Source organism: Ceratotherium simum, chromosome 14, assembly GCF_057802395.1.
Source record: "Ceratotherium simum simum isolate JZ-2026a chromosome 14, ASM5780239v1, whole genome shotgun sequence".
Lineage (NCBI taxonomy): Eukaryota > Metazoa > Chordata > Mammalia > Perissodactyla > Rhinocerotidae > Ceratotherium > Ceratotherium simum.
Genome location: NC_141913.1, coordinates 13,642,203 through 13,662,207, shown reverse-complemented (window position 1 = coordinate 13,662,207; position 20,005 = coordinate 13,642,203). Strand labels below are relative to the sequence as shown.

The following is a 20,005-nucleotide window of genomic DNA, read 5'->3' as shown; positions in this document are numbered from 1 at the left end:
TTGCTGAGGAAGATTGGCCCTGGCCTAACATCCATGCCCATCTTCCTCTACTTTATATGGGACACGGCCACAGCATGGCTTGACAAGGGGTGCGTGGGTACGCCCCTGGGATCCGAACCTGCAAACCCTTGGCTGCCACAGCAGAGCGTGTGCACTTAACCGCTATGCCACCAGGCTGGCCCGTCTAATATGTTCTTAATCTCACGTGTGGTACCTCTGCCCTGTCCACTGTGTTTGCTGATATTCCGTATCAGTGCTTCTCAGACTATCTCAGGTGATGGACCAGTTTGTTTATTTGTTTGATGCCCAATCTGTTGCAGGTCAATACTTTGGTGAAATGCAATAAAAATGACTTCTTAGAAAAAGGAAAATAAAAAAACAAAGGCACACAAAAAACAAGCCCAGGGGCCGGCCTGGTGGGGTAGTGATTAAATTCACATGCTCTGCTTCAGTGGCCCAGGGTTCACAGGTTTGGAATGCAGGCACAGACCTACGCACCACTTGTCAAGCCATGCTGTGGCAGCATCCCACATTTAAAGTAGAGGAAGATGGGCACAGATGTTAGCCCAGGGCCAATCTTCCTTAGCAAAAGAGGAGGATTAGCAACAAATGGTAGCTCAGGACTAATCTTCCTCACCAAAAAAAAAAAAAAAAAAAGCCTACAATTTTCTTTTTGTTCTATTCAACCAACAAAATACTCTGTAGAATTGCTATAAAAGTGTCTAAAAGCTTACTCTCAATTTTCATGCTGTATCTCTCTATGCACTCATCAAATAGTTTGTGAATCGACGTCTGTCTGTGGACCACACTTTGAATAGCACGACTCTGTGCACAGAAGTGTGCTAGAAATGCTTAACAATGGGTTCTCTGGGGAGACACCTACTTATTTATGGCATTTGCCAATTTCCATGGTGTAAATATTCACACCAGGGTCAGTTTTAAGCTATCAATGAAATGTCACTGAACACAGACTTGGGAAGAAATTTGCACAATCAACTCGACCAAAAAGAACCAGTTCTAGCACCCCACTGTTAACCCCATTCAATTTTGTTTTTATTTTGTGGGGGGGGGGCGGGGTTGGTGAGGAAGACTGGCCCTGAGCTAACATTGCCAAGCCTCCTCTTTTTACTTGAGGAAGATTGTCGCTGAGCTAACGTCTGTGCCAATCTTCCTCTAATTTTTGTATGTGGGATGCTGCCACAGCATGGCTTGTTAAGTGGTGTGTAGGTCCACGCCCGGGATCTGAGCCTGGGAATCCCAGGCTGCCAAAGCAGAGTGTGCGAACTTAACCACTACGCCACTGTGTCAGCCCACCATTCAATTTTTTAAATCTCCTTTTTAATAAAGTACTTCCTTTTGAGGACTTGTTAAACTGCTATTCAGCTAGACCAAATCACCCAATCAGGAGACCTTTGCCCTCAACAGAAACTAGTCACTGGATTGAGGCAACCCCTTTCTCTGTCTGGTGGTCTTCAGCTCAGTAAGAGTGGACCCTCTGATACAACCCACAGCAAATCCAAGACAGCTTTGACCATGACTTCTGTGTGGAAGTCTGCCCCTGCTGAAGGCAGATCAGATCACAGCTTGCTCTGTGATTAATAACAACAACTTAGGATAACTTATTTACATCAAAAAGGTATTGTTTGACTGCTGTACAACTCCGTGTATATGTATATTGTGGAGTTCTTTTGTTGTCAGTTCATGTTTTTGTTTGTGGTTCCTTATGGGCTTGTTCTCATATTTGAAAGCATTTCTAAAATTCAGTAACCGAGAGCTGATAAACAATTCCTCAACATAGCTTTGTAGTATGTGACTCATTGGCTTAGCCAGTAAGAACATATTAATAAGAAGATACAAAAAGGGGGATTGATCCCACATCCGCTTTATGGCCACTTGACATGTGTGCTCTTGATCACAAAGGATAACCAGAGTGGTAAGAGAGTGCAGATATTTTTCCAGAAAACCTTTACCGCGACAGAAAAAAATAATTCCTGGCACAGGCCTTCCTGAGGCTTACAACACTAGCATTATCTTGCCATGCAAATATCAACCATATTGAATGCACAGTCACCTAGAAGCTGAAATGGGATGGGAATTTGTTCTCGTTTGTTTTCTCTGTGACTTTTTTTTTTTTAATAACTTCCTAACTCAAGTGTAAAAACCGGTCTCTGGTCTGTCTGTGCTCTGCAGTATCATCTCAATGAAGTGATCTCGCTGAGATCCGGAACTCCACTCCTGCTCACTCTTCTTATAAATGGATGGCAGTGCTTTTGGTCACCTTTGAGCTGCGGTACTATATTATCAGGACCAGAGAAGGAAAAAATAGCATTTTATTTAAAATGAGCAAATAGACGTATCAGGGCAGGGAAAGCAATAATAACGATTAAAATACAATATCGTTTCTTTTTCAAGTTCTACTCAAATACAAAAAGCCCTTGAGTTTTTTTTTTTTTGAAAAAAATATTTAAAAATTTTATCCCAGAGGTTTTTTTCTAATGTATCTTTTTTCTCCTCTTTTTTTAAGTTTATTTATTTTATTGAGGTCACATTGGTTTATCACATTATATAAATTTCAGATGTACATCATTATATTTCGATTTCTGTGTAGACTACATCATGTTCACCACCCAAAGACTAATTATCATCTGTCACCGTACATATGTGCCTTATTACTCCTTTTGGTCTCCCCCCTCTTCCCTCCCCCTTTCCCCCCTGGTAACCATGAATCTAATTTCTGTATCTATGTGTGTGTTTGTTGTTTTTATCTTCCACTTATGAGGGAAATCATAAGGTATTTGATTTTCTCCCTTTGACTTATTTCTCTTAGCTTAATACCCTCAAAGTCCATCCATGTCGTCGCAAATAGCAAGATTTCATCTTTCTTATGGCTGAGTAGTATTCTGTTGTATGTATATACCACCTCTTCTTTATCCATTCGTCCATTGATGGGCAAAGCACTTGAGTTTTTAAATCAACCTTTCTGAGAACGTTACTCTTCAACAAATGAAGTGTTTCGCTTACTGTATATAAGCCGCTCATTTTCTTTCTGTCTTCACCAGACAAGATTTACTAACTTGTGTTTCACCTTTCTTGAGCCTCCCTCTACCTCATGCCTCCTGGCACTCAGACCTCAGTGGATTTTAAATCATTCGTGCTGCTGAATCCTGAGCGTAGAATTTAAAAAAAAAAAACAGGAGAGAAGAAAGAGTTTAGGGTTTAGCCTGCAAAGCTGGGACAGAGTGATGCTGGGAAAAATTGGGGGATTTAGTTGTATGAGTTTCTGGAGCAGCCTCAGATGGAAAAGAATTGGTGCAAGAGAAGGAAGGGAATTCTGAGAAGTGAGTTGTGTGTTGGATCTCCTTTCTTCTCCTTCAAAAGGCAATCTTAAAGATTCGAAGTCCCTTTAAGTTCCTGTTGATGACTGACGGTTGGTGCTTCTTTGAGTATGACTCCAGCAGAATTGTGCGAAGCTCCACACTGCAGTAAAACCTCATAACAAAGTCGTGGGATATAACACTTTGGCCAATGATTCCTGTCCTCTATTCGAATCCTTAATTCAAAGTGAGGAAATCTCAAATTCTTCCCTCCTTTAGGCATTGAGGACACCATGTCCCCAGTATTCCTCCTGTCCAGTCTCCCTTTGTGTATTTCCAGCATTGTTGCTGCCGTCCTACGGTCTTGGTTGAGCCAAGGACCAGTTATCCCTATTGATATTGAAGAGGAGCTGACGACAGCCATCAGATGGTGCCAAATTGCAGTTGGCCCCAGGGAGCGTCTCTAAGCCCAGTCATTACCCTGCAAATAATGTGACCCCTCCACCCCATATAGCACTTGTCACATCATGGCAGAATTTTTACTGTCAGTCACAGCAAATGAAATGACACTACACTTGGCTGCACTGTCCAGTTTTGATTATCTGCACTGAAAGAGGAAACTGAGGATAGCTAACAAGCAGTAAATAATCCAAAAATCAGACATTTGATGTTGGAATGTGGCGTTTAGTTTCTTTGGAATATGAGTGGGCTGAATGTCCCAAGAATCCATTTTGAACAAAATAATGAGTTCACATTATAAAGACTTGTCTTAGGAGAAGTAATAAAATGATTGGTTTCGTTAGGTTTGAATAGACAGAGCCTATCCCCCTCTACCCGCTCGGGTCTTCAGATGCAGAATAGAGACGGAGCATCATCCTGAGCAGGGCTGTCTTGTTCCAGCCGTCCTAGGAAGCAGAAGGTAGTTCCATGTGGTTATGGTGCCTGAAACTAAATCGAGTGAGGTGAAATATCAACAATGCATCTGCTTGTATTACTTAGCCAGAAGCTTCCCTGTGGCCTAGTGGGAGAACCTGACACCAGTTGGTTCTGCTCCCGGCTCTGTACCTTGAGGGCGCTGTGAGCCTCCACTGGTCGCATTACCTCCCAGGACTGCTTATTGCTGAGCTCTGTTCAAATGTAAAGGTCTTTGTTTTATGCAGTAAGCTTAGATGGAAGATTTTCCTGGGATGAGCCTCTGCCAGTCATCCATCCCAGGTAACTGAGAGTCGCCTACATTTGTATTATTTATATTAACACACACCTCCCAGAGCACACAGGATATTGTAATGTGACATCTGTGTGTTTTTTTCCTTCAGTTCTCAGGCAATCCCTGGGCAGTAGTCAAACATTTCTGTCCCTATCTCTTTTCTGGTTAAGGAAATTACTCCTGCAGTGGACAGCAGGACAGCATCATAGGCTCCTTCTGTTCATTGTTCATGATAGGATGCTTCCTTTGAGTGGCCTCAGGAAACATCCTAAATATCAAAGCGAGTACTTCATCCAGCGAGATGGCCCAAGTGGCAGCTGGAACCACAGGTAGCAAGTTGGGAGTATGTGGTCAGGATTAGCTGATTTGGGGTAACAGCAGTGACACCAGCTGAATGGAAAAGGCATGCAGGGGGTGGAGGCGGGGTTGGGGAGAAAGTGATGTAAACACAGTAGTTTGAATCAGTTGTTAAGGGGACTAAACAAGTCTTTAGAAAGCTAGTTAAGGAATTGTTCTTTACTGGGAGGGAGTTCCCACTCGGAAACTTAATAATTCTTTTTGATCTGTATTTTCCTATATCGTGCTTCACAAATGGAAAGCTGAACACCAGGGTGTAAAGCTTCTTCAAGACCCGCAGGGTTACGATGTTGGAGAGAGGGTCTTGAGGCAGCTTCAGCTGGAGCCTCACGGAGGACCTTGACTAAACCATGTGGGTCCAAAACCGTGTGTCTCCTCACTGTGCCGCTTCAGGCCCTCGAGTTGATCACTTCGCCCTGAAGGACAGCACTTTAGGGAGTAGGCTCACACAGACCGCGCGCGCACACACACTGATTTAGAAACTAGTGTGTACATTTATTTTACAATAAGAGACTTTTGTACAGTATATTCTCTATTACTGGGTAGTTCTGCTTGGAAACAACGACAGAAAAATTCAGAACAAAAGTTTATATAGTGAGCACCTATCCAGGAAAAGAAAAAAAGAGAGGAAGAAGGAAAGGAAGATAGGGAGGGAAAGAATAAGAGAGAGAAACTGGATGATGAGGGCCGGCCCGGTAGTGTAGTGGTTAAGTTCTCACGCCCAGCTTCAGCAGCCCAGTGTTTGCGGTTTGGATCCCGGGCAGGGACATACGCACTGCTGTAGCATAGCCAAGCTTGTCAAGCCATGCTGTGGCAGGCATCCCACATATAAAGTAGAAGAAGATGGGCACAGATGTTAGCCCAGGGCCAATCTTCCTCAGCAAAAAAAAAGAGAAGGATTGGCCACAGATGTTAGCTCAGGGCTAATCTTCCTCAAAAATAAAATAAAGTAAAATAAAATAAAAAATAAAAGAAACTGGGTGTTGATAAAAGTGAGTGGCAGGAAGCTATGATGGCTGCTGAGCTCCACCCCCAACTCAGGCACTTGGTAGCGTTATCAGGATCAGAACACACATGCTCACAACCTCTTTGCTTTCCTTCTTTTTTCAATGTTTATTAAAACCACCAGAATCTTCTCTAGTGAGTTACTGTGTTTAACATTAGCTATATTTAACATTCTCCTGAGAAGGCAGAGACTACTCTGCCCCGTGCCTGTGTGTGTATTATCTCTCAGGGTGCACTGTTTCCTGGGAAGATTTCTACAGTTGGCTAATCATATCTATTTTATGTTGATTCATATTAATTTCCATTTCAGAAACTTCCAGAAACCAACTGGGAGGTTGGTGTTTTCCAGCCTTTTTTCCCCTCCATTTTGTAGGGATGTCACCTCACAGGAGGCCCGGATATCCCCCCCAAGCAGGAATCTCACTTAGTCTATCAACAGACTTGTTTTCATGTTAAATGTCTTCTTCTTGTGTTTCATGTGCCCTAATTTCCAATGGACGTCAGTTACAATATCGGAAATTACAACCCATGCCGAAATCACAGTGTCTTTGTTTTCACTGTCTTCCAGTGTCATCTTGCATTACAACATATAAGAAGACACCACCTCCAGTCCCACCCAGAACTACCACGAAACCTTTCATTTCTATCACAGCCCAGAGTAGCACAGAGTCTGCCCAGGATGCCTACATGGACGGACAGGGCCAGCGAGGAGATATTATCAGCCAGTCTGGACTGAGCAACTCCACGGAAAGCCTGGACAGTATGAAGGCTCTGACAGCCGCCATTGAAGCCGCAAATGCCCAGATCCACGGCCCTGCAAGCCAACACATGGGCAACAACCCTGTCACCGTCACCACCACGACCACCATAGCCACCGTCACCACAGAGGACAGGAAGAAGGACCACTTTAAGAAAAATCGATGCCTGTCTATCGGGATACAGGTAATAGGCCCCTTTCTGTCCTTGGAAATAGGAACCCAAAACTAAGAAATGTGACACTTCTCGTTTTCCAGAAGATTTGCTATCTTGCCATTTTTGATGATATAGCTATGTGTGGGACCAGATTTTCAAATTATTGGTTCTGGACTCCCTACATTGTTAAATGTGATAAAAAAAATTATGAAAGTATTTTGTCTATAGACATTATTAGCAGCTGTTATTTTTGTTCTCTGAATTGAATGTGTGACACAAAGTGTAGGATCATTAGGCAAACACGAACACAATCAAACATAAAGTGCCCTCAGTTCCTAATGCACATTTTGATTCTTGAAAAAGGAGTGGACCTCCAAGAATAACCTGGAGGTTACAGTATGTTCAGCATTGTTGAGTAACCACATGAGAACAAAAATGTGAATTACTTCTCATGGATGTGGGAGTGAGGGAGGGTGAGACCAAGTGACCGATAGTGTGGAAAGCAGTAACTCACATCACAGCATCATGAAGAAAGAATGTGCACCAGTTTCAGCATAATTGTTGGCTATTTAATCATGCATTTCATAAAAATGGTAGATACTTCAGCAAGCTTCTCAGTTCAGTTCGCTGTTTTCTGCTGCTCAAAGATAAGATCAAACTGATTCTTATTTTTTTACGTCTGTTCAGCTTGGCTTACCCAGCTAGAAATTTCCTTCTGTCAGTGGAGAAGAGTCATTCTTTTCCCCCATTTTTGTTGTGCCATATCATCCTGCAGGTGCCCTTTGAATAATAACTTCCTGATGTGGTGGCCAATAAATCTATCCACACTGAACCAACTCTAAGGGACATCTAAAAGCCAGGCATGGGGTACATTTGTACAACGATTATGTATTTTCACAGTCCGTCCTATGGAGCCCACTTTTAAAGGGCAATTAAACTTTCTCTAGTGGCAGTGAGTCAAATGCTTTTTTATCACCTGCAGGTTACCATAGCACAAGTTGTCAAGTTTCCTAAAAGAACTTGGAGCACTGGTGCTTGGGGCTAGATGACACAGCAGGAGGCCAGGGCCCAAAGCCAGCCTCCACCCCCCACCCCCCACATCTCTCTAGAAGCTGATTCCCCTCCCACAGCCGAGAGGATTTTGAGGAGTGAGAAGGAGCCGAGGTTGGTCCTCTGTGTTGTCCTAGGCGATTTACTTAATCTTCCTGAGCCTGCTTCCTCATCCATCCCTCATAGGATTATTTTGAGGGTTGAGTTTACAAAACCCAGCTTCCTCTGGGGGTACAGAGTTTCAATGTGGAATGATGAAAAATTCTGGAGATGGATAGTGGTGATGGTAGCACAACAGTGTGAATGTACTTAATGCCACTGAACTGTACTCTTAAAAATGTTTAACACGGAAATTTCTGTGGTATGTATATTTTACCACATTAAAAAAAATATCTATCTATCTAGCACATCCTTGGCACCCAGTAATGTTAGTTTTCTTCTACTTTCTTAATGTTCAATTTATTTTTTCTTTATTTTACATTACTTTTTCAATAGATAATATATTTCTATGGCTCAAAATTCAAAAGTTATAAAAAGGTATAAAGTGACCAGCCTCCCTCCCATTGCTATTCAATAGCCAGCTATTCAATCTTCCTTTCCAGAAGAAATCAATATAACCAGTATTTGCATCTCTATGCAGAGATATTTTATGCATATTCAAGCAAATATATATATTTTTTACTCCCCTTTTTGACCCAGATATTAGCAGCATATACCTCACACTACTCTATATCTTGCTTCTTTTCATTTAACGGTATATTTTAAAGATAGTTATTTATCAGTCTTATTGTTCATTTTATTTAAAAGCTGCTGTATATCCATCTTAATCACCTCCCAGTTCTGCTGATTGGTCTTACAGGTTACTCTCCAAGTAATTCTTACTCGGAATAAATCATTCATATAGATGAAATCCAACTCGTATTATTATTATTTTCACCCAGTAAGATGGAACTACTCTCAAATCCACATAAAACATTGGAGAGAAAGTTTTTGTTTCAGAGATCATCCTGCTTTTTAAATATTTGGATATTTTAGTGAGCAAAGTCATTACTCTTCCTCTCCCTCCAATCGTTGTTCACTGCTGTAGAAATTATATGGGAGTCCTGAGTACTTTATATGGTTGTCTCATGTGGCTCCTACAACAACCCTGTGGTGTAGGTGGTATTATTATCTCTACTCCATAGATGAGAACACAGAGAAGTTAAGGAACTTGCTCAAGGCCACACATCTTATGTTGACAGAGCCTAAATTGCATCTTGATGTCTAATATGACCATGTCATACTACTTCTTGGATGGAGAGTAAGAAGTAAATAAAAATCCAAGATGCAAGATAGTCATCAGTTTCCTTACACTGTAATCTAATGTACATCCTAATCCCCAAAATATAGGACACTAGGATCTTGGACTCCTTCCCACCCTTTACCTCTTTAGGGTCAGAGTTTCCAAGCCTTCCCCAACATTTTTAATTTAATCCATGCCTAATAGTTAATGTGACAATCATGTACTTTACAACCTGTGTGAACTTAGGCCAATTGCTTAATAGCTCTGTTTCCTCATCTGGAAAATGAGAATAATAATAGTCCCTATTTTATAGGATACTTTATAGGTTGTAATAAAAATTGACTGGTATAATATATGTAAGGCTCAAAGCATAGTACCTGGCATAAAAAGAGCTTAATAAATATTAGATTTAGTTGTTATTTTATTAATATTATCCTCCTTTAAAATCATGATTAGCCAAATATGCTGAAATTTTATCACCTGCCATGGGCTTTCTCAGTTTTTTTCAGGACAGAAATTTAGTTACCCTGCAATTTCTTTAAAAATTTTGAAAGCCACTTCATAAATTTTAGTAGATTAACCTAGATACTATATAAGAGAGGTGACATTTGTCAATATTTGGCTCTAAGGGGGTAAAAGTCACAGAGATAAATTTACCTACAATGACTTAAAGCTTAGAAAATGACAACACTTTGATGCAAATAAGCTGTGGGTTTGGATAAGTGGGGTAAGCCTGGAACACAGGGAACTCTGCCTTCTATTCTTGTCCTCATGACCCCTGCTTCCTTTCTTTCTCCCTTTCTCTATGCATTGAGGAACATGGTTCCTAAGGGAAATATCTATCATGCATCTTTTGAAAAAAGTTCCCTTGGGTAATTTTTGAAACTACCCCATAGCGTAAGTGTGCAACATCCTACTTTGTCTGACATCCTAAGCATTTTTAATTTACATGAGTATAGCCATAGGGAATCGGTTAGAATCCCATTCAGGAAAACAGACGCCATGCTTGCATCTTGAACAGAGGCAGCTTAATACACAAAATTGGTTCTACAGGTTTGGGAAGGCTGAGAGAGCAATAAAGGGATGCACGGAGGCGTCACCACTCCTAGAACTAGGAGAACATAAGGGGAAAGGTGGGGATCCCAGAATTTAGGAGCTCAGAGGAGTGGCCCCAGTACAGTCAGCCTCGGACCACTGAGGCAGGCGTGGTCAGTCGGTGCTGGGACATCTGAGGGTGTGACACAGCTGGTGCATGGGCTGTCAGATGTCAAAGGCGCTGGAGGCTGGAGCCACAGCTGCCCTCGCAAGCTGAACTGATGCCACCAGAAGGTGGAAACAGGAAGGAAGTCCCTTCCCTCCTCCCACCATCCTTTCTTAGAACAAAACTGGAAGCTGGCTAGCAAGGAAGCCTGGGAAATGTAGTTTGCAGAGTCCTGGCCCTTGTGCACAGAGCAGATGGGTGTAGAAGATGGTCTTGGAGATGCCAGACAATAAGTCAGTCACTAGAACAAGGCACTTTGTCTAATACAGAAATACATGTGCTATTTCCCTCAATGAGCATGTGTGTTAAAAAACCTAAGATGGGTGAGGTGAATATGCAGGCTTGGTTCCCATGTTCTTCTGGTGGGAGCATCTCATGGCACTAAATATGATTCTAGAATATTTAAAAATATGTGTTTTTATATAATATGGCTCCAAAAGTCAACTACTTTATCTGGTGCTTTTTCTGCTGTCCTAGTGCTAGGTGTGTGGGGACGGGGTAACTGGTGGCTGTGGGTTTAGAGCAAAGTTGTGTGTCTTTGAAAAAGTCAAGGGTTATGTTAACAGTAATTTTTTCCCTTAAAATTACAGAATAAGTAATACGTGCATACAGTATTATTGTAAAGAATTGCTATGATATAAAAATATTCAGAACAAAATATGAAATTCCCCTTTCTTTCTACCACTAACTCCTACTCTTCTCCCCAAAGGTGGCCGCTGGCAGCAGTTGGTTACACCATCTTTTAGTCTCTCAAGAGTAATTTCAACTACAGATGAGTTTCACACAGTAGCTTTAGACCATCCCTCCTCCACCTCCAGATGTCAGATTGTGACGTCCGTCTATTATCATTTAACTGAGGTTGCAAAACAATGTAAAAGAGCTTTAAGCTTAGTCTTTCACATTATGTAAAATGCAATTGCTTTCTCACCCTTTGAATTAAAAATAAAAGAAAATTAAGTTGTTTAAGATTGCACTCCTAAGATTTACTTATTTATCTCCTTTAATACCTGTCCAAGTGTACAGAGACATATTTTGTGCCCTATCTGAAGAGATAAGTCCAACTGCAAATGGCAAAACTTGTCCCTACCAAGTCAAGTGAACTATTTTAGAACAATACAAACCAAATGAGTTGTGACATTGATTTGAAAGAGGGCTTTGAGAAATAAAAAGGTCACATTATCTCTGATTCAGAATCCATTGACTTAAAACAATAAAGGAAAACTGTGGAGATAGTATTGACAAAGAGTCTCTCCTTGACCAAATTCCAGTCAGGCTCCTCTGAATTCTCTTCCCAACTAGGCCTCGACTTTTGTATGTATATGTCTGTCTTTGCATCATCTGGTTTTAGTGAGAATCTTGCTGGGTCAGTTTAGTCAGGATCCCGTACCCTCAGTATCTGATCACCCTTGATATCAGATGATTCCTTATCCTCCACCATCCCCCGGGTGGTGTCTGATCGCCCTGAGCTGCCTTCAGCAAGAACCCTGTTAGGTCAATTTAGCCAGAATCCGCCCCTACGCCTGCTGTTTCCCCTTAGTAATTTTCTATCCACTGGCCCAGCACCTTGCTCCTTGGCTATGAATTCCCACTTTTCCTTGTTGTATTTGATGTTGTCCAATCTCTCTCCTACTCGAAAATCCCATTGTAGTAGTGCCTATACCTATCACAATACTTAACAAATGTGATGAATAGTTTTTTCTTTAGCAATATTCAATACATTCAGACTTTGGAAACTTTATTTTGATGTCCTTGAAATCAGAATCCATGCATATTTGGGAAGAGATATTTTTAGGAGGACTTATCTCAAGTCAAAACTAATGAACCTACAGAGATAATTTTAAAGTATCCCAAAAAGAAGAAATATTTTAGTCATGTTTTCCAACTATCATGCATTAAAACTAGAAATTAACACTAAGCAGATAACAAAATCTAACCATTGGAAAATGTTAAACAATCTTCTAAATAACATTTGGATTAAAAAGGAAATTTGAGATTATTATGAAATAAATGACAATAAGAATCCTATAAATCATCACTTTGAGCTAAGGCCATAGCTATGATCTCAGAAGAATTCATAGCCCTATGTTCTTTCATAATTAAGCAAGAAATATTACCATACAGATAAAACATTCAATTCAAAAATAGAAAAAGAACACCAAATTAAAAGAAAGGAATTACTAATGATGAAAGTAAAGATAAATGCATTAGAAAACAAAACAGAGCAACAGCAATAACAACTAAAATAGAATTGATAAATTAAACCAAAACTGATTCTTTGAAAGATCAAATAAATAGACAAGTCTGACTGAGAGGAAATACAAATCAACAATATAGGAATGAGAAAACCTTTTTTTTGGGGGAGGGGGTGCAGAACTCAAATATTCTTCCTGAGTCTTCTGAGTTTTTGTTTTGTTTTTTTTTTTGATGTTTTAATAGTTTATAACATTGTGAAATTTTGTGTTGTACATTTTTGTTTGCCCATCACCATATATATGTCTCCCTTCACCTGTTGTGCCCACCCCACACCCCCATTGCCCCTGGTAACCACAGTACAGTTTTATCTGTCCATGTGTTGGTTTATATTCCACATATGAGTGAGATCATACAGTGTTTGTCTTTCTCTTTCTGGCTTACTTCACTTAACATAATACCCTCCAGGTCCATCCATGTTGTTGCAAATGGGAGGATTTTGTCTTTTTTTATGGCTGAGTAGTATTCCATTGTATATATATACCACATCTTCTTGATCCAGTCGTCAGTCGAGGGACACGTAGGTTGCTTCCACTTCTTGGCTATAGTTAATAATGCTGCAGTGAACATAGGGGTGCATAAGCCTCTTTGGATTGTTGATTTCAGGTTCGTTGGATAGATTCCCAGTAGTGGGATAGCTGGATCGTAGGGCATCTCTATTTTTAATTCTTTGAGGAATCTCCATACCGTTTTCCATAGAGTTTGCATTCCCGCCCGCTGTGTATGAGGGTTCCTGTTTCTCCACATCCTCTCCAACATTTGTTGTTTTTTTGTCTTGGTGATTACAGCCATTCTAACGGGCATGAGGTGATATCTTAGTGTTGTTTTGATTTGCATTTCCCTGATGATTAGTGATGTGGAACATCTTTTCATGTGCCTATTGGCCATCTGTATACCTGAGAAAACCTTTTTAAAAAATATAAAAGAATTCTTGTGTCAATTTTATGCTGGTAAATTTTAAAGTCAAGATAAAATAGACATACATATAATTACTAATACTAATCCAAGAAGAAGTTTAAAATCTGGGAGAAGAAATCTAATAACCATAGGAAAAATTGCAAAGAAAGTTAAAATTATACTTCCTCGAAAATGGTACAGCCTCAGATGATTTTACAGAAAAGTTTTCCTTAACATTCAAGAAGCAAATAATTTCTATTTTATTTAAAGAATGTACTAATACAAGGAAAAGTCAGGATTCTCAATATATTTTATCAAAGAAACTTAACTCTGATACCCAAACTTGAAAGAATACAAGAAAAAACAATTATAGAAAAACAGGCTTATAAATACAGCTGTAAAAATTCTAACTAAGGAGGGAGGAGTCAAGATGGCGGCGTAGGCAGACTCTGAACTCACCTCCTCCCGTGGACACAGCCAATTTACAACTACTCGTGGAAAAATTACCCCTGAGACAGAACTGAAAACTGGATGAGAGGAACTCCTGCAACAACGGACAATCCTAACTGGGGTAGAAGAGGCAGAGACTCCCTTCCGGAGAGGAAAAACGCCGCCTTCACAAGCCACCAGCTTCACGGCCGCCGGGAGCAGCTCACAGGTACGCACCCTCCCTGGAGGCGCGGGGTCCTGAGCCGGGAGCGCCCCCGCTGTGGGCATTTTGTGGACCCAGCACAATCGACACCAGCGGCATATCTGACTTTGCCTACTACTAAAACACTGGGGAGCACCCCCAGAAAACCCGGTTCACAAAGAAACTAAAACTGGCTCTTAAAGGGCCCACGCACAAACTCACCCATTCCAGAAAGCATCCTAAAATCACCAGAAAGAAAGGTGCACAGTGCTTTGGTGACAAGAGACTCACCTAATAGGCCCTGAGTACATCTCGGTGAGGGGTGAGACCTCTCCAGGGACTGGGACATTGGCGGCAGCCATTGTTGTGGCCTGGTGTGAGCGTGCTGACACAGACGCCGTTGGAGTTCTCCGTGAGGCCAGCTAGCCCAGGGTCTGCTCCACCCGCTAGAGCACCGATTTAATCCAGCTCAGCCAGGGCAGGCAGCCCACCCTAGAGACTGGCCCCACCCAACAACAAGCCCTCAGGCAACGTGTGGGCCGCATAGATTGGTGACTGGATTCCCTGCAGCCTGGCAACTGAGCCACCTTGAGCGGGGCAGGGTGTGCACAAGGAGCGGGTGGAGGGTGTGGGGCAGTGGCGGAGTGTGTGGGGCTCCCGCCCTGGAGAGACTGGGTCCGTTAGGGGAGGTCGGGGAGCTCACACGGGGCAGGACTGTGTTGACTGTGTGTGTGGACCTGTGGGCAACAGGGCTTGTCAGCTGCAGAAGACTTGTGCTTCTCAAAGACCCACATAAGAGGTTTGCCCCACCTTCCAAAGCCTGAAACAATTGGGTGTTCCTGTGCCTGAGGCCAGCCCCACCCAGCTGCAATCCTCAGAAGCTGACAAGAGACATAATAGGCTAGAGGCTTGCAGCAATTGTAAGGCCCTGAGCCTAACAACCTGCCACGCTGGGGGCCTACTCAGTTAAAAGAAATACTGCAACACAAATGTGGTATTAGAACTTACAGCCAACTGTGCTGGGGTGGCCCACACCTGATAAAGAGACTGAAGGGCCCACAACAACTACAAGCAGCTGAGCATTACAACAGCTGGCCAGGAGCATAACTCAGCCTTCCTGGGAGCCTATAGGGAGAGCTAACAGGCCACAATAGAAGGACACACGTAGCCCACATAGGGGCCACCCCTGGAACATTGAGAACTGAGGGAAGCACACTGGAAGCCTCCTAAGGCATCACTTACATAAGGTCACCTATCCAAGAGCAGGAGACGTAGCTGACCTACCTAATACGTAGACACAAGCACAGGGAAAGAGGCAAAATGAGGAGGCAAAAGAATACATTCCAAGTAAGGGAACAGGACAAAACCCCAGAAAAGGAACTAAGTGAAACAGAAATGAGCAACCTACCCGACAGAGAGTTCAAACTAAGAGGGTTAAGGATGCTCACTGATCTGGGGAGAAGAATAGATGACCTCAGTGAGAATGTCAACAAAGAAATGGAAGATATAAAAAAGAACCAATCAGAAATGAAGAATACAATACTGGAAATGAAAAATTCATTAGAGGGACTCAAAAGCAGAGTAGAGGATACAGAAGAACGGATCTGTGAGCTGGAAGAAAGACTAGAAGAAATTACCCAAGGTGAACAGGTAAAAGACAAAAGAATTAAAAAGAGTGAGGACAGTCTAAGGGACCTCTGGGACAACATCAAGCGCACTAACATCCGTGTTATAGGTGTCCCGGAAGGAGAAGAGCGAGACAAGGGGGCAGAGAATCTATTTCAAGAAATAATAGATGAAAACTTCCCTACCCTAAGGAAGGAAACAGACATCCAGGTACAGGAAGCACAGAGAGCCCCAAACAAGATAAACCCAAAGAGGCCCACACCAAGACACATCATAATCAAAATGTCCAGAATTAAAGATAAAGAGAGAATCCTAAAAGCCGCAAGAGAATGTCAAGTTACATACAAAGGAAACCCCATAAGGCTATCAGCTGACTTCTCAGCAGAAACCTTACAGGCTAGAAGAGAATGGCACGATATATTTAAAGTGCTAAAAGGAAAAAACTTACAGCCAAGAATACTCTACCCAGCAAGGTTATCATTCAAAATGGAAGGAGAGATCAAAATTTTCCCAGATAAGCAAAAATTAAAGGAGTTTGTCACCAAAAAACCAGTGCCACAAGAAATGTTAAAGGGACTGATTTAAGGGGAAAAGAGAAGACCACAAATAGGAAAAATTATCTATTTCCATGATTAGAACGTAATGGATACAAATGCACAAAAAAGAGGTTAGATATGATATTAAAAACATAAAAGGAGGGAGGAGGGGAGTTAAAGAGTAGAGCTTTCAGACAGAGGTCAAACTAAAGTGACCATCAATTCTGTATAGAAGAAGTAAGGAACAGAGAAGGACTACTAAAACACTGAGAAAAAAGAAAGAAAAAAAAGTTAAAAAATGGCAGTAAGTACATACTTATCAATAGCTACTTTAAACGTCAATGGACTAAATGCTCCAATTAAAAGGCATAGGGTGGCTGACTGGATAAAAAAACAAGACCCATATATATGCTGCATACAAGAGACACACTTCAGACCTAAGGACACTCACAAACTGAAAGTGAAGGGATGGAAAAAGATACTCCACGCAAATGGCAATGAAAAGAAAGCTGGGGTAGCAGTACTCATATCAGACAAAATAGACTTTAAAACAAAAACTGTAAAAAGAGACAAAGAAGGGCATTACATAATGATCAAGGGAACAATCCAACAAGAGGATATAACACTTGTAAATATCTACGCACCCAATGTAGGTGCACCCAAATATATAAAGCAATTATTAACAGACATAAAAACAGAAATAGACAGTAACACAATAATAGTAGGGGACTTTAACACTCCACTTACACCAATGGATAGATCATCCAAACACAAGATCAATAAGGAAACATTGGCCTTAAATGACACACTAGAACAGATGGACCTAGTAGATATATACAGAGCATTCCATCCCAAAACCGAAGAATACACGTTCTTTTCAAATGCACATGGAACATTCTCCAGGATTGATCACATATTAGGCCACAAAACAAGTCTCCATAAATTTAAGAAGATTGAAATAATACCAAGCATCTTTTCTGACCACAACGGTATGAAACTAGAAATCAACTATAGGAAGAAAATCAGAAAAGCCACAAATACATGGAGATTAAAGAAAATGCTACTGAACAACGACTGGGTTAACGAAGAAATCAAAGAAGAAATCAAAAAATACCTGGAGACAAATGAAAATGAAAATACGACATGGCAGAATTTATGGGATACAGCAAAAGCGGTTCTAAGAGGGAAGTTTATAGCGATACAGGCCTATCTCAACAAACAAGAAAAATCTCAAATAAACAATCTAACAATGCACCTAAAGGAACTGGAAAAAGAAGAACAAACAAAGCCCCAAATCAGTAGAAGAAGGGAAATAATAAAAATCAGAGCAGAAATAAATGAAATAGAGACAAAAAAAAAATAGAAAAAATTAATAAAACCAAGAGCTGGTTCTTTGAAAAGATCAACAAAATTGACAAACCTTTAGCTAGACTCACCAAGAAAAAAAGAGAGAAGGCACAAATAAGTAAAATCAGAAATGAAAGAGGACAGGTTACAACAGACACCTCAGAAATACAAAAGATTATAAGAAAATACTATGAAAAGCTATATGCCAACCAATTCGACAATCTGGAAGAAATGGATAAATTCTTAGAATCATACAACCTTCCAAAACTGGATCAAGAAGAAGTAGAGAATTTGAATAGACCAATCACCAGTAAGGAGATCAAAACAGTAATCAAAAACCTCCCCAAAAATAAAAGTCCAGGACCAGACGGCTTCCCTGGTGAATTCTACCAAACATTCAAAGAAGACTTAATACCTATCCTTCTCAAACTCTTCCAAAAAATTGAGGAGAGGGGAAGCTCCTAACTCATTCTACGAAGCTGACATTACCCTGATACCAAAACCAGACAAGGACAACACAATAAAAGAAAATTACAGGCCAATATCACTGATGAACATCGATGCGAAAATCCTCAATAAAATACTAGCAAATCGCATACAACAATACGTTAAAAAGATTATACACCATGATCAAGTGGGATTTATTCCAGGGATGCAGGGATGGTTTAACATTCGCAAATCAATCAACGTAATACACCACATTAATAAAATGAAGAACAAAAATCACATGATCATCTCAATAGATGCAGAGAAAGCATTTGACAAGATACAGCATCCATTTATGATAAAAACTCTGAATAAAATGGGGATAGAAGGAAAGTACCTCAACGTAATAAAGACCATATATGAGAAACCCACAGCTAATATCATCCTCAATGGTGAAAAACTGAAAGCTATCCCTCTAAGAACAGGAACCAGACAAGGATGCCCACTGTCACCACTCCTATTTAACATAGTACTGGAAGTCCTAGCCAGAGCAATCAGGCAAGAGAAAGAAATAAAAGGGATCCAAATTGGAAAGGAAGAAGTGAAACTGTCACTATTTGCAGATGACATGATTTTGTATATAGAAAACCCTACAGAATCCACCAGAAAACTTTTAGAAGTAATAAACGAATATGGTAAAGTTGCAGGATACAAAATCAACATACCAAAATCAGTTGCATTTCTGTACACTAACAACGAAGTAGCAGAAAGAGAAATTAAGAATACCATCCCATTTACAATTGCAACAAAAAGAATAAAATACCTAGGAATAAACTTAACCAAAGAGGTGAAAGATCTGTACACCGAAAACTATAAAACATTTCTGAAAGAAATTGAAGACGACACAAAGAAATGGAAAGATATTCCATGCTCTTGGATTGGAAGAATTAACATAGTTAAGATGTCCATACTTCCTAAAGCCATCTATAGATTCAATGCAATCCCTATCAAAGTTCCAAAACATTTTTCACAGAAATAGAACAAAGAATCCTAAAATTAAATAGAACAAAGAATCCTAAAATTTATATGGAACAACAAAAGACCCCGAATAGCTAAAGGAATCCTGAGAAAAAAGAACAAAGCTGGAGGTGTCACACTTCCTGATTTCAAAATATACTACAAAGCTATAGTAACCAAAACAGCATGGTACTGGCACAAAAACAGACACACAGATCAATGGAATAGAATCGAAAGCCCAGAAATAAACCCACACGTCTATGGACAGTTAATCTTTGACAAAAAAGCCAAGAACATACAATGGGGAAAAGAAAGTCTCTTCAACAAATGGTGTTGGGAAAACTGGATAGCCACATGCAAAAAAAATGAAAGTAGACCCTTACCTTACACCATACACAAAAATTAACTCTACATGGATTAAAGACTTGAATCTAAGACCTGAAACTATGAAACTTCTAGAAGAAAACATAGGCAGTACGCTCTTCCACATCGGTCTTAGCAACATCTTTGCAAACACCATGTCTGACCGGGCAAGAGAAACAATAGAAAAAATAAACAAATGGGACTACATCAAACTAAAAAGCTTGTGCACAGCAAAGGAAACCATCAACAAAATGAAAAGACAACCTAACAATTGGGAGAAGATATTTGCAAACCATACATCTGATAAGGGCTTAATCTCCAAAATATATAAAGAACTCATGCATCTCAACAACAAAAAAACTAACAACCCAATTAAAAAATGGGCAAAAGACCTGAACAGACATTTCTCCAAAGAAGATATACAGATGGCCAACAGACACATGAAAAGATGTTCAAAATCACTAACTATCAGGAAAATGCAAATCAAAACTACAATGAGATATCACCTCACACCTGTCAGAATG

General features: G+C 40.5%; 1 protein-coding gene across 9 annotated transcripts in view; it reads left to right on the top strand.

Annotated features, from left to right (window-relative positions):
- The window catches only part of DLGAP1 (DLG associated protein 1), an 853,945-nt gene that overhangs the window by 780,333 nt on the left and 53,607 nt on the right, over window positions 1-20,005 (top strand). For all 9 annotated transcript variants that reach the window (XM_087439065.1, XM_087439064.1, XM_087439062.1 and 6 more), the window contains one exon: window positions 6,452-6,825. In XM_087439065.1, coding sequence (XP_087295191.1) covers window positions 6,452-6,825 — 374 coding nt within the window. The remainder of the gene's footprint in view (window positions 1-6,451; window positions 6,826-20,005) is intronic.